This window comes from Limulus polyphemus, unplaced genomic scaffold (genome assembly GCF_000517525.1).
Source record: "Limulus polyphemus unplaced genomic scaffold, Limulus_polyphemus-2.1.2 Scaffold2104, whole genome shotgun sequence".
Taxonomy (NCBI): Eukaryota; Metazoa; Arthropoda; class Merostomata; order Xiphosura; family Limulidae; genus Limulus; species Limulus polyphemus.
In genome coordinates, this window is record NW_013667714.1 from 187,014 (window position 1) to 203,124 (window position 16,111).

General features: G+C 33.5%; 1 protein-coding gene across 2 annotated transcripts in view; it reads right to left on the reverse strand.

Moving 5' to 3' along the window:
- Positions 1 to 6,178: 6,178 nt before the first annotated feature.
- Positions 6,179 to 16,111, reverse strand: part of LOC106465969 (probable rRNA-processing protein EBP2) — a 13,257-nt gene continuing 3,324 nt past the window's right edge. The window contains exons 2-9 of one of the 2 annotated variants that reach the window (XM_022393932.1): positions 14,566 to 14,652; positions 13,671 to 13,870; positions 10,604 to 10,727; positions 9,853 to 9,942; positions 9,318 to 9,393; positions 8,716 to 8,803; positions 6,727 to 6,874; positions 6,179 to 6,347 (exon numbers count right to left, since the gene is read on the reverse strand). In XM_022393932.1, the coding sequence (XP_022249640.1) occupies positions 6,288 to 6,347; positions 6,727 to 6,874; positions 8,716 to 8,803; positions 9,318 to 9,393; positions 9,853 to 9,942; positions 10,604 to 10,727; positions 13,671 to 13,870; positions 14,566 to 14,652 (873 nt within the window). In that variant the 3' untranslated portion in view covers positions 6,179 to 6,287. Of the gene's footprint in view, positions 6,348 to 6,726; positions 6,884 to 8,715; positions 8,804 to 9,317; positions 9,394 to 9,852; positions 9,943 to 10,603; positions 10,728 to 13,670; positions 13,871 to 14,565; positions 14,653 to 16,111 lie in introns of both variants that reach the window. The other variant, XM_013926216.2, reaches the window with a different exon arrangement.

Genomic DNA, 16,111 nt, shown 5'->3' on the forward strand with positions numbered 1-16,111 from the left:
TATACTAGATATATGGTAAGCTAGTATATAAAAGAGGGTGACAACGTGACGGGAAGGTAATGTGTGTGTGTAGATAGTGAGTAATTGAACTGCAGTCAGAAGTATTGTTGACGTTCGTTGATATAGCGTTTGTTATAGAGCGACTGTTGAAAATAAGTGTATCGTAAAGTTGTATTCGGAAAGAATAAACCAGTTTTATTAAGTAAGGACTTGTGTCGCTAAAGTTTCGTCGGAACGAAGTTACGGAAAGTTAATTAACAAACGGAGACGTAACATTCCTATAGGTGGATTGTTTTACAAAGGCTACTGCTCGTATAGGCAGATGGTCTTACTAAGGATAATGTTTATATAGGTGGTTGGTCTTATCAAGCGTATTGTGTGTGTTTTATAAAGGCAGATGGTGTTTTTATAGGTGGACAGTGTTACTACACTTCCATGGGATTGTTTTCTAACAGAAAAGACAGTTGTTACTTCATCTATGATGTCTTGAAATAGACAACTGTTTTTTTCCTGTTTGTGAGTCTTGTAATGTTCTGGGGCTTCCCACTCTTGTGTTCGAGCGTCAGTGCTTTGAAGCGGATGAGGTGGGTGTGTTGTTTTGCATGTACACTTACCATGAGGAGTACTCACACAGAACAGGTGAGAGAGAGGCAATGCTTTTTAAAATTCTCTCTCTCTTACCAATTCCACACATCCACTGCAAACACACTTGTTTTGTTTGTGCATCGTGTTATTTTAATAAATGCCGATTCATAAATTTTATGTTTTGACCCATTTTGTTGACGAATTCAAGAGTTCAGAGTGCCCCATACTCCGTAGCATGACATTCGGTGAGCCTCCTGTTTACTCTGCTGGAAATCTATGAACTGGGGAATACCACACTGATAGGTCAGATAATAAACGTTTTATTATAATTTCTTCTTTTAAATTGAAATTACCTCCACCAATAAAATAATTAATGACTTAAAACTTTACTCTTCCATTTCTTGTGAATACATAGAAATTGCCACAGCTGAAAATATCTCAATAATATTGTTTGATGTATTCATGTAAATATCATAGAATCGGTAAATTATATATGTAGGGATGGCCAATGTTCTAAATAGGCATAATACAAATATGCATACTAAGAAATCAACAAAGACTGAGAGTTTCACTTTAAAAGATGATTACCACCCACTTTTATTTGTTTCTCTACCTAACAAGCCAAGAAACCTGCGCTAAGATACCAAACCAGAAAGTGTCCAACCCGCCAAATTGTTCAACATTCTTCTTCTTCTTGTTTGCGTCGAGATAACTCTACTACTTTATCACTAACGTCAGTTTAATCCTAAATACACTCTACGTGTTTCTGGGCAGTGCACAATGTTATCGCTTAGCTTAGTTGTAATAGCTAGTGGTAATTTAAAAATTCATAATGCTAATGTAAACGATGTTATCATTATCCTTTGAAGTTAGCTTCTTTTAATGAAATTTGGTATTCCTTTTAAAACGCTTAAGTACAGGGTGGAATAAGAATTACCAACCAATAATAGATGAACATTAAATGATTGTAACATGTAGAATACACTAACTTTCAGCCAGGGGAATAAAAACGTCACAAAACAAGTAATAAAAACATTTTGCAAAAATAATGCCAAGAATATAGGGATGATACGTCTATACATAGACCATCTCTACATGACTTTCAATATTAAAATTTAATGGGACTTTAATATTACTGCAGCTGGAAGTTATATATTCCTGAATGTTGGTATGCAGTTTGTTTATCATAATATCACTGTTATGTCAGGGTAAGCATAAATGTAGTGTAACTAAGAGCCTAATACTTACATACAAGGAAAAGCAAGTTTTGTCCAAACATGCCTTTATTATCATAGACTTTCGCTACATGATAGGTAGAATTAACAAACCATGTAACCATTTTGTACTCAGTGCATCTTACATGGACTGCATAAAAACCAGGAATGAAGTTGAAGAATGTTGACTGTTGGAGGAAAAAGTCTGACGTACGAGAGATGGTCAGAGTGAAGGAAAGATTTTGACATTCCTGAAGATACTGGAGGAGTGGAAACCAAGGCTGACCTGGACAAAGTGGTGCCACCAGGAGAATTGGACAGGACAAGGATGGAATCAGTGCATGAACCTTGGATAACAGACGAATCGGAGGGAACACATAAAGATGAAGACCCATCCAATCCTGGCTGAGAACATCTATGCCCAAACCCAGAGGGTGAGGTACAGGAGACCAAAAGGATAGGAACTGAGCATTCCAGTGTGTGGCAAAATAATTGATCTGAGGCATTCCAAGACGAGAGCAGATCCAACGAAAAACTTGAGGATGAAGCATCCATTCTGTGGGAGGAGACAACTGGTCAACCACTAAATTCATTACATCTGGAACATGCCAACGAGGAGAAAAATCTGATATTTGTGTGCTCCAAATCGGATATCTGGAGTGAGTGCCCCTTGCTTTGAAATGTACGAGACGATTGTGGAATTGTTTGAGTGAAGCATTATCACCTTCCCTTGCAACACCTAAAGACCCCGAGTCATAGCTCATTAAACTAAAGTTTCAAAAGATTGATGTTAAAAGAAGTTTCCTCTTCTGTACAAAGGCTTGTGAAAAGACGTATCTCAGGCCATGTGGGCAGTATAGGGACACTGGCCGTTGTGTTGTCCCTGTCCAATCACCAGCTGAGATCTTGCAAATTGGAAGCAGGCAGGACCACCAGACAATCCAGTGCATCTACGCAAATATTCCATTGGTCCCGTGACGACCACTGAAGGGTTCGAATGTGAGCCCAACCTAAAGGATTGAGTGATTCCAAGAATGCCCACATCCCCCAAATGATAAGTTGCATATGCTGGAGGAGAAGGAGACAACTGTATTTGAAGAACTACCCATTCGATGGCCTGAAGGCGTAAATGAGAAATTTGGGTCCAACTTAATCTGGAATTGAAAAACACCTGTGTAGGAGTAAGAATGGATTTCTCCTTTTTGATAAGAAACTCAGCTCTCGCAGCTTCTGCTAACAGAAGTTGAGTGTGAAGTTCTGTCAAGTGGCAGGAAGAAACAAGTCAGCCATGTAATGGTGAGTGTGAATTTTATCATCCATAGTCCAGATGAAAAGAGCCACAGATGGGAAAGACACGACTCCATTTTAAACCGAGGAAGCTGGATGAGGTGCTTGAGAAAAGAAAGGTTGATAACAGGTCGCCATTTTCAGTACTACAAACAGTCAGGAATAAAAACCTATAAGATAGGAGCCAACACACTCTATCACCTCTTATGCCAAAGATCGTGGATGGCTTCAGCTATATAGTTGGATGTAAGAAGGTCCTTGAGGAGTGGAAAGCTAATCAGTATGAGAGACAATGGAGGATGAGACGTTAACGGAATGACCAATCCTTACCTGAGAATTTGAATGACCCATTGACCTGTGGTGAAGGTCTCCCATATTGATATGAACCCTCTGAATTGACACCCCACAAGACCTGACCTTATAAAGTTGTCACCAATGCTTTTGTGTGTTCCAACTGATTGGGGTGCCGAAGCCAGAGGCCTGAAGCCCAAATGGGAGGTGCTGAAATCCATCCTGTGAAAGACCACTGGGGCAATCTAGAAGGTAGGGTAGAAAGGAAAGAGTGGAGATGGACCACATCCACTCAAGATTACGTGGAATCGAGAATACTAGCAGAAATAAATTGTCTGAGAAGAGGAGCTTCTCTAAACCTCCAAGGGCCAAAGCAGGAAAGCAAACTCTGTCCAGCAAGACTTCCCTCTCCAAAAAATCCCAACAACAAACCAGTCAAGATAATAACTTGATCAAAGTAGAAGTCAATAAATGACTAAGATCATCCGAAAATTGCTCAGATCTGTGATAATCCTCTGACAATAGTTGTAAGTATGATAAAAAGTGCAAAAACTGTTGCAAGTAACAAACGAATTCTGTAAAATTGATATTGATTAAGGTGAACTGTGGTATCTTGTCTAGAGCCTCAGATAGGAAGAAGAGGATATAACCTCCGAGTCCAAATAAGGGTTCTCCAGGCGATGGAAAACCAAGGCATGCTGGTCCAATAAACAAGGAGGACAAGGCATGGAAACACCCTATCTCAAATGATTAGCAAATCTCCTCGCATACAAAGCAATGTCTGGTGACAATGAAACCACTAGGTAATCAGAGGAACGATTTTACCCCAATAAAGGAGGAGAAATACTTAATAACATTATAAACATGGCATACTATTTTCAAGAATGGTGCAGGAGGCATAATGTCTGTCTTTGACTCGTGATTAGCTGCCTGAGAAAAAGAAGGTGCCAGAAATATTAAGTCTCATTTCTGACCAATCTGCCCTTGATCTGCAAACTCAGCCTCAGTGTGTTTCGGAAGTGACGTTTAATGACGTGTGTATGACAGACCTGTATATTAAACAAATGATTTGTGTGATATAACTCAAAAGTAGTAGAAGGAGGTGGCCTACACTTCAATTTATAGCATTACTTTTTAAGACAAATACTGCCCAATACCTCTGCTAGTTACTAACAAAATACTGACAAGTAACTCCAAAACAAATAAAAAAAAACAACATAAAAATCTATTTCAGTTTTTTTCATATGAAAATTAAATTATATGGGGTGAGGGAAAGACTAAAGATGATAAGATGTAAAGACCATCTTAAAAATTTCCAGAATTTAAACAAGTATTGGTGAACAAATGTTCAGGTAATAGTAAGAAATAAAACAGAAACAGTAATTATCATTTTCTTTGCTATTAGATATATTCCCCAACATTACTGTATAAAAACCTGCTACTTAGGAATACAGTTGTTGAGTACGGTAGATTGAAATGATTTTCGAGTTTCACAACATTGTGTTATTCTCCATGTCATCACGGCCAGTCATGCACTTTCTGATAGTCATTAATCTTGACAGTAGCCTTGTAGCATAGTTACTATAGCAAAATGCTCCATCATAGGCTGTCATGTCAAAAGCACACCAATCCTCTCTATATGCTTGCAATAACCCATCTAGTGTATAAGGATGATGGTTTCCTAATGACCATTTCTACAGTTCATTCATTCAGAAATCGATAGATACTTCAACTAATGGCTCAACCAGTAAGTCCTTGTATGTAATATCATAAATACTCATTTCATTCTCCAGCTGCTTGAGGTCTGTGATATTTGATCAGGAGATATGACTGGAAATCCTTTTGTTGGTGAGCCCAGATCCCATTGGTCTTGTTTCCAGTACAGGTCCTTGATTATGTTGTAAACTGTTGCTTAGGGCACATGGATGGTTTTTGCCACTGACCTTTGTGTTTGTGAATTCTCACCTGTTACAACACATCACACTTGCTTACCATGGTTGGGGTATGACTTAGTGAAAGTCTCTTTCTGGATGGTCCTGGTTCCCCAAATTGATCTATATTCCTATATTTTCCAATGCCATTAAGTACAAGGAATATCCCCATGTTGGGAATTCTAAATCCTTGATATGAACACCTCTTTATGACTTAAGTGTATGAGTATCTTGCATCAAAAAGGGCTGTTACACACCCTTCCCAAAATAATTTAATTTTGGTAACATCACACTATCTACAAAAAGCCAAACAATGTCAAAATATAGTTCTGATACATTCCATCTCACCAATACTTCATATCAGCTGTGATTATCACAAGACTTGCTAACTTGCATACTCAAAACTGTTTTAATTTAATTTACTAAACCCTCCACAGAACAGCTTAATCAAGCTTACATCACAATGTGTTATGACAATGAGCTGGTAGTGATAACTTGTATGAAGGAATTTATAGAAATAAAGCTGTTCCTCATCTCACTTACTACAGCTACTTTTGGCATTTTTGGTAAATACAAAGCAAATATACAAAACAATGTAAAAAAATGTGGAGTACCATCAGTTTTAACATGAATGGATCAACAGGTAACCTGCTTATGTTTTGGTAGTGAGATGGTCACAAAGCTATCAAAACAAACTGGGTAAATGTTAGCTGTAAACAGCAATGTTACACTAAGTGATCCGTTGGTTACAGAATTATGAAACTAGAATATGTTAATTTCTAAAGATTACATTTTAAATATATGTTTAAATTTTGGCCATCACTTTTTAAGCTAATAATTTTTATTTCTTTTTCCTAACTTTCACATTGCTGTTTTCAAAGTATTACCTAATTGCAAGGCTTTATTACAATGTTTATTACATCAAAATACATAATTCAAAATGTACATTCATTTAAGATTACAACAGGACAGTGACTCATCATTTCTTTTTACTCTTCATATTCTGCCTTCTAGATTTCCCTGGCCTTTTATTCTTCATCTAAAGAAAAATATCAATAAACAACAATTTTAAAACTCAAATTATAGAAATTATATTTTAAAAGTAAACTCCTGTGGGTAAAAATATACTCTTATATATATGTCTGATTTAACAATATTATCTTATGTTTATGAGCAAAGTAACAGAAAATTATTAAAATGAAACTAAAATCATCCAATACTGCCAAATGAAATAATAAAAACATTTTTCTAATTAACTGTTATGAAAACTACTATTTAATTTCTATCATTGAATGTTATAATAAAAATGAAAAACAGAAACTTGAAAATACCAAGCATACGACTGAATTTTTTTTTGCCAATAAGAAAAAATAATCTATTATTGTCCAACTTTCCTAAATACCAGTTTAAAAACTTACTTTAGACTTCTTTCCTGGGGGTAAGCTGGACTTTTTGGAATGGAATCCTGACATAGCTGCTGAACTTTGAGCAGTGTTATACTTGGACCTTTTCTTTTGTCCTCCATAGCCATATCTTGTATCTTTATACTTTTTTCTTTGTTGTGCCCTATTCATTCTTAAAAAATAAAAAAAATATTGTTATTTATTTCTAGATGTAATTTATTCATAACCCTAATCTATAAAAGTGAGGAAGAAAATTTAAGTACGAAACATAGAGTAAAGGTTAATTTCACAAGTTTGGAAATGGTATTTCCATTCTCTTTCAACACTGCAAAGCATATTCATCTCATTGTCAATGGTCTACACTGCCAATCTCCTCAAATTTAGCTAGCAACTTCCCAAAAGCACCGTGAGTAATGTTTCTCTCTCTTTCTGGATGGCATACATGAAATTTGGTAGAAACTTTCTGCTGGGACCAACCTTCTCTGCAATACAGCAGGATGAACTTGACTTTCTCATGCTTTGACAGTACCATAATCAGTCAAGTATCTGAAATTAAGAAAAGTTGCAAATCATCTATAGTTACAGACTTTTCAGACACCCTATATAACAAAAACATTGTCAATGTGTATTAATTTTAAAAAACACCAAGTTATAAAAAGAGCCAAGTCATATAAAGTGGAGATATCAGAAACACAGGCCAAGTTGGAAGACATAACTGTATTAATAGTATTATTAATACTTTATTACAAGTAATAGTAGATAACAAGGTTGCCTCAAATGTTTTTTCTAACTTGGCTTGTGTATCTAATATCTTCACTTTATAAAATTAGGCTAATTTTATAACTTGGCAATATTTCACACTGATAATGTTTTTGTTATAGATTCCACTGTACCTGGGCATTAGCTTCCAAGTCCACACACGCTAAAGGCACCAAGGCCTACCTTTCTCTTGAAAACTGATTTTGAGGTGTGGTTAGAAGATTCTGAACCTTTCTTCAACTTAAAATTGTTGTTTATAATGCTAATGGTTCCAGGAGATATGCTCAGCATCTTTACAATGGTTCTATGGGTCAGAGGATACCCTTGACTCTGCAGATAAAAGATTTTTTATTAGGACTGCACTGGAGTACACCATTTTGCTGTCCTATGCACTGCTGTTTTTTGTTTTTGTTTTGTTTCTAACAAGACCACTGAAGACTTCCTTCTTTGAAATGCTGTGTATTTTGGCCCTATATTACTTGAACAATCTCACTGAAGAAATATTCTTTCTATAGAAGAGTTTCAACTATACCATCAGTTATGGTATGCATTATAATCATAATAAGTAACAATGGTAAATTAAGATAGCTATTTTAACTAGCAAATGAAACTCACAAAAAACAAATTTAATCAAGTACAATATTATATACTTTAACGAGTTTATTATTGTAAGTAGGAACAGAGAGCCAATTTTGGTTATTATTTTACATTCTAAGGTAATAAAAGACAATACTGGTGAAGCTGAACTTTACTATCACTGAATGAAAATGGATGCACCCAGAAAATGCTGAGTTCTTTATATTGATTTAAACCTATTAAAAACTGTATTTATATGCTATGTAACTAAAACAAAAGTTACTGCAACTATCATCACACCAAGTTTATGGCATAATGTAGAAATGAAAAAGCTAAAGCATTTATTTTCATTACAGATATAAGGAAACTGAAAACCTCAGAAAGCGAAACCCTCTTTTGAAATTTTATTTGTTTAAGTGTAATTTAAATAACTGCTTTCACTTGGAAATTGGCAAGTACAATTATTTAGTCTGTTAACTATTTTCTTGTGATATAAAGGTTTAATTTAAACCTGAAGCACAAACTACTGTAATTCTTTGTTGAAATAATGTTCAATTACATCATCAAGAATGCTGTGAAGCTTCTGTCTTAAGACAAAGAATTAAGTGACTATGATTACAATAACTTACCCCGCTGAGACACATATACAATGTAAAGTATTGAACTCACATTTTATTTCTTTTCTGTCCCTTTTCCTGGGATGAGTTTTTTGGCTGGATTGGTGTGCCATCCAGAAAATCTAAGTTTTGTGTCTGTCCTGAAAGATGGGGATTGTCAATCAACAACATTATCAAAATTTCTCTTTAAAATAACCTACTACACAAAAACACAGAAAATGAAGACTTGAAGAAAAGACATTTTTTACAATAAGCAAAAACTCAAGTTAATACCATTGTACAAGTCTTGCCAGTAAACTGTATCAATGATTAAATACCATTACAATTACCAGAAAATTATACTTATTACAAAAATATAGTGTAAAACATTATTTATCCATACAGTTTATTAAAAAAAAACTAAGTACTAAAACATTCAATAAGACAGTTCTAAGTATTCTGATAAATCAATTATGGCCATGTAGTACAAATCTAGTTTCTTTAAGGCAAAGTTATTCATTTAGAAAAAAAAACAATCAAAAGAAACTATTCTGGTATAAGATATAAAAAAGTAAAATAACTTTTAAATATTGGTGCCATATAAGTTACAATTTCACATATGATACAGATTTAAACAAATGTTAAGCCAACAGAAATTTTTCAGGTTCATTTTACCTTTTCTATATTTCTTGACTGACTCTAGCATTTCTTTTTTCTGTTTTTGTCTTTTTTGAAGAACTTCATTTTGAATCTGTGAAAATATAAAAACAATAAGATGGTGAACTGCAGCCAGATTATTATCATTCTTAATACATATGTGCCAAGAAGAACAAGTTTCACTAGATTACAATGCTACATATTTTTATACCATATAGCAAAATTTATGCAATCTATTTATTTAATGCCAATTATTATGCACAATAAAATTTAAGCAAGGTTTAATTGGTTATCTTACTTTGATCACAATTCTGAAAGTGTATTACTTATTATTTCTGAACACATAAATAATTTGTTTCAAATTAATTTTTCAATATTTAAGAGCTAGTTAAAGTTATTTGTTTTCAAGAATAACTAGAAACAACAAGTTAAGATCTGAACACTACATGTGCAGAAGAATGAAAAAATGTGTACTAAATTATAAAATTATATTTATATGGATACATATACTTATCAGTAATAACTGTGTAAAAATAATTAAGCACTCACATACCTTCTTGCCAAATTTCCTTAACTCCCTTAGCTTCCTTGCTTTCTCAGACCTTTCCAGAGCAACTTGTTTACTGAGCAACTTCTCTCGAACCTATTATTAATCAAGACAGAGAATAATGTAAAATAAAAGAGGAGTTACCTGAAAACTATTTTTCCTTTCTATCTTCTAGTAAAATTATTTGCCTTACTCTTGATTGTTTCTTGAAAAATAATTTATATGTCTCAATCTTCACCTTCAAATGGTGCAGTAATAGGTCTGTAAAACAACTCTTTTCATACTTTTTTTAACAAAACATTTCAGTAAAAATATATCTAAATAATAATTTTTATTTTAATAAAATTTAAAAAAAATTATAATCAATCAAGGTATTGAAAAGGATGTCTTATTACAGGCAATAAACAGTGGTGGTGGAAAGAGGATCCCATGCAAGGTTCCATCATTCATGCTTTTCTGAAGATATATAGAATTAAATACATAAAAACCTCAATTATTTTTTTACTGTAAAATTTATTTGGTGTATATCCAATTTGGAGAGTTCCATATTTAGTTCTGATTAGTCTTCTCTGGGTTATATTTCAATACCCAACGGTAACTGATACTATATATGCACAGTCATTTGCTTTGGATGCTTGAAAATGTATTCTTTCTGTAGACTGAAGAATAATTATCTTTAATTTTAACACTTTTCTTACTTTTATAATTTCACAGATTTAATACAAAATAACAGGAACAAAACAGTTAAACATTAAACCTTTTGCATGTGTGTATCTGACTTTGCCATTTCTGCAAAATAATCTTCAGGCCGTTTAGTGGGAATTCCTAGTTTGCGAAGGCATAAAATTCCAGACAATACAGCTGCTTGACCTTGACGATAGCTAGAAAACAAAAGGAAATTTCAAACCAATTTCTAATAAACATTCTTCAAAGTTTCCATAGTATATTAATTTTTTAGCTATATAGCGTACAAGTATAAAATAACTAACAAAAAAGAATAGTGAAAACTTTTCTTAGAGCGAGTGTGAATATCTTATATTAAAGAAACATACATGCAGAAATTACAAGGGAAAAATGAGTTAAATATTTCAATACATCAATTTCAAACAGTATAGAACATATTGTTTTGTATTTTTTAGTCGAATTAGAGAATTTAAAAAACTCCATTCCAGTAAAATCAAATTAAATGTTAAAATATACTTTTTTAAGCATATGGAAACTTTCAAATTATAAGTAGTGCATAATAACTTTAACATTTCTTTTATATTTTGATATTTAAATTACTTTTTCAATGATCAAGTATGCTACTAAGGCCAAGGAAAAAAGTGCTCATGTTCCTGGTTACCCAGCCTACCCTTTTTGAAAAGGCCCAATCCATTTTTTCTGACATCATTAAGAAATCACACAACTTATCAGCAACCACAAGTGGTTCAATAAAATAATGAGATCATTATTTTGTTCAATACTTTTGAACTGGAAATAAGTGAATGACAGACTACAGACAATTAAAGCTTGAAAGAGATATAGCAACACGGCAGTGCTGGCAAGTGCCTGACAAATAACATAGCGGAATAAATAAACAACAAAAAAAAAAAAAAAAAAAAAAAAAAAAACAAAATTGGTGCTATTTGTAAAACTAATATCTAATTTTAATATATTTCATATACTTGTTTCAAAATCCAAATGGTATTGTAAAATAATTTAGGAAATGCCACATATACCTGTAATCCACTGTCTGGATCATGAAAATAAATACCTTTCCCAGGGTTCACATATGACCTTGAAAAGTTTACAGCTTTTAATAGTTCATATAATAGCAAAAATTGTCTTTGATATAGAAAAGGAAAATAAAACAACTGAATTCTCACTGTCATGGATAGGAGGGAAAGGACGGGAGAGAAAAAACCAGCAGAACCTGGTAAAGCAAAATGTGTTCGACAAGGAAGTTCTATAGCCAGAAACAATCAAAAACAAAAGGTCCTGATCAAAGAGCCAAGCAAAAAACAAGAAATGGTGAGGAACAGTAGGACGGAAGGTCTTAATCCATGCTGGATAGATGAAAAGTAGACCAACAACATAGAGAAATGGATCGAATAGGAAAGAAGAGAAGCAGCATGCCACAGATGAAGCTGGAAGGTGGGAATAGCAGGACAAAAGACATCCAACTGAGGTTGACACAGAAGCAATGGAGACAGAGGTAGGGACAAAGGTGATGACACCTGCAGAAGTTCCCAAAAAGGGAACCAAGGTTGAGTTGGCCAATATGAAGCTACCAAAAGAACCTCACACTAAGTTGCGAGGATGAGGGAGAAAACTTTGGGGATGAAACATATAGGAGGGGAGGCATAAATGTGGAAGTCCCCCATTCCCGGCTGAAGGCATTGACTTCTAAAGCTTGAAGATGAGGAAACAGAGACAAGTAGGACCGTAGTTTGGTGTTGAGATGAGTGGTAAATGCATCAATGTGTGGTGTACCCAGAAAACCTGAGAATCCAGAGACCACTTCATGGGAAGGACTTTGTGTGGACATGACAACCAATCAATCACCAGATTCGATGCACTTGGGATATGGCTAGCTCATAACTGTATCTGATGCTGATGGGCCAAGAAGAGGAGTTCCAGTAATCGAAAACAAGGGGACCTGGATTTAGTCCACCCCTGCTTGGTGATGTAGGAGACCACCAAGGAATTGTAAGAATGCACTATAACCACCATCTCCCACAGAAAATGGAGGATACAAGACATGGCCCAAAGAACAGCCATGAGCTCCAGAAAATTCACATGAAGTCCAGCTTCAGCTGAAGATCAAGGCCCAAAAGTCTCCTGTGCATTTTGAGAAGAACCCAAACCCACAAAGAAGCATCTGTGAAAAGATGCAGATCCGGGTGAGGAGGTGGAAGAGGAACACCACATGTAGTACTGTATCTGTCCAACCACCAAACAAGATCAGACCATAGTGAAGCGGGAAGGTCAACTGGAAGATCCAGAGAATTCAAAAAGAAATTTCAATAATCGTAGAGTTCCCACTGAATAGAATGCATATGAGCATGACTGAAGGGAATGAGCACTTCCAAGGAAGTCCACATCCCCAAAAGAGAAAGAACCTCTCAAGCTGGCAGAGAAGGAGAGGATAGAGCTTTGATGACCGACAGCTCCATATTCCAAAGACAAAGTGGAGAAGGCTGGGCCCAACTGAGATGGGAATTGAAGAAAATCCCTATATGAACCAGATATTGAGTAAAGGAAATAACAGAAATGTGTCATCCTATTGCAAAAGGCTTAAAAAGATAGAATTTTAAATTTCAACCTCTTATCTCCATTATTTACAGAGATATCACAATATTTGTTCAACCCACATTGACACACCCCTCCAATAACCTTCGTCTTTTTTTTCTTTATAATTCTCTCTGACATTGTTATTGGACATGCTTAGAACCAAAAGAAAGATAAAATTCTCTTCTACAAAAATTAGATGATTGTCTTCTTTGTTTTAGCAATAAATGTCAATAACTCAATGTGAAGCCCATAGAATCAGAAGAGCTGTTTTTGACATGATACACAACACATTTCATAAATCAAATGACTCAAAAACAATTGCCACATGAATCCCAATTCAAGTATCAAAATTCCAAAGCCTTTAGAAAGTGTCAGTGTTTAGAATTTTATCAGTTATTGTAAAATTATTATAGAAACTTTAAATATGTTACTTTGGATTATAAAATGTTACTGGATTTTAGAATTAATTATTCATTATGATAAGAAATTTCACACAACAGAATTTATTTGCACTCCACTACCAATCCATCCAAGAAACAAAAACTTACAAACTCATTTCTCTCTCAAAATCATTGTGTACAATATTTTCTTCTTGTTTTCCTTTAAGCACTTTGTTATTCTTAGTTTTTGAATAAACAGATTGTGCTGTAAGTTCAGGGTGAGCAGGTGCTGGATCATTACTCATGTCTAGTCTTTCTACCCAATCCAGATCTAATTTGAATTCCTCAAGTTTCCGTTTCAGACCAGTCTGAAATGGAGGAAAAAAGAAAATACAAAAGTTCTATTATACAAAGGGAAACAACTTTATTTTACAACATATTCATTCACAAAACAGGTAGTATAGTTACCATCATCTATTTAAACAGTACAATTCTTTATGTTATGTTATTAATCTCAATACATTTTGTTCTGTTTTCCCAGGTTACAGCTATCATTTACATTTTTCATTAAAAACCGTATCGATGGCTAACACAATTTTAACTTGCTCAACAGCATTCTCTAATTTTATAACATATACATGAAAAATATGATATTTCGGTGGCTTGCCTTATTTTACATATTAATTTATACCTGAAAGAAATTCGAGTAGTGGCTTTTCATTTTTTACTTGTATATAGCTATTACCTATAACAAGAGTAGTTCAGTCCAATAGATACTCGTTTTATATCAATTAAACTAATAATTTTTATTATTTATTACCAATTATCCTGTTTGAGCAACTAAAATTGTCTGATGTTAGCAAAGAAATCCTCAAATGGCCTACCTGCTATGTAAAATATTAATTTTGAGTCTTTTATATTTTGGATGTTTTTGGTAATTAAAAATGGATAAAAATTGGTGTATAAAACAGTCTAAGACCTTCTTAATAGTGAAAATTCTTAAAGAGTAATAGAAAATATTTTATACTCAAAACACCTATGTAAATCAAAACACAAGACTTACCACATTATTAATATGGTCTCTTTTCACATGAGGTACAAGAGCATGAAGTCCAGGTTTTAATTCTCCTCTGGAAAATGCTTCTTGAAGCTATTGAACAATGAAAAATGTATCCATTATATATACGTTTATACATCTATCTATCATGCAAAGTAATTTTCATTTTAAGATTAAAAATACTTTTATGCATCAGAAGATTTTGAAATTTGACATGTGAAATCTTTATAATGTCGATATAGTTATCAAACGTTTCTTAAGAAAAAACTTTATATTTATCTCTTATTTTAAGTAATTAATCACTGTACGGGTTCGGTAGATTTGACTGATCTCGCAACCACCATAAAAAAATTAGGAAAGAAATATAAATTATGCTTCTTTCATTCTAAAATGAACACAAATTATAACATGAAAACATAAATGTTTAGACTAAATAGGTCGAATCGCATAACATTATACATTTATATATATTTATTATTTTTATCATATTGACCTTTCAGCTGTTCCTGTCTAACAATACAGAAGTTACAATGATGAGGCTCACACGCACTCATGTTACCGTATCAAATAACATAAAACTGACCTTTGGTCTGTGCAAAGTAACTTGTCTTGGCTGTGTTTTAGTTAACTAGTATTTTCTGAAATACAGTCAGATTTCAATTATTATACATTATATATGTATATAGATTATTGTTATTTTGAAATAAGTTCTTAATGTTATTTTTCCTAAAACATAGAACAGTAAATAAAGAATTAAGCAAACAATTTTCTCTTCTAGTTATGACCTTTGTACTCGGTTGCTGCTTTAATTAGGTTCCTAAGCCTTTCAAAATTTTGCGAGTGGAGGATATGAAACAAAATATTTCTTTTTAGGTTTTTTATATATATATTTGAATAACTAAAAAATCATAAATTACTACATTAATACCATAGAATTCCACTAAAATTTATCAAGCTTAGTAACAACTGTATTTTAGTCTAAAATAGTCTCGTTGAAATCTTAGTTTAAAAGAAAGAAATGGTGCTAGGTATGTTAGAAATGATGAAAACCACTAGGGGACATACTGAGCTTCTGCTTGGTTATTCATGTCATATATAGAACTAAGTCTATACATTTTAGTCTAAAAAATATGAAATTTCGAGTAGACTAAAGACACACCCTACCTCGTTGAAATATTGGTTCAAAAGAAAGAAATGGCGACAGGTCTGTTAAAATGGCTCAGAAAGCCACTACAGGTATATTCTTAGCTTCCGATTGGTTATTCATGTCATATATATAGAAGTGTATATAAGGAAGTGTTTCCAATAATGGAAAGAGGTGGGTGGGGTGCTACTGTTTTTGATTTATTACATGAGCAATACCTTAGCAAGTTGAAAAGATAAGAGGCTCTTATATTATATTCTAGCTTGTAAATATAGGTAATTTGAGTTTTTAATTCAATCGAAACTATAGACTGAACCAGTGGTGCATTCAACATACCACGTGACACACAAAAATCTATGTTTATCTGTGTTTTTTAATACTTACTTTTAAATTAAGAAATTGAGTAAT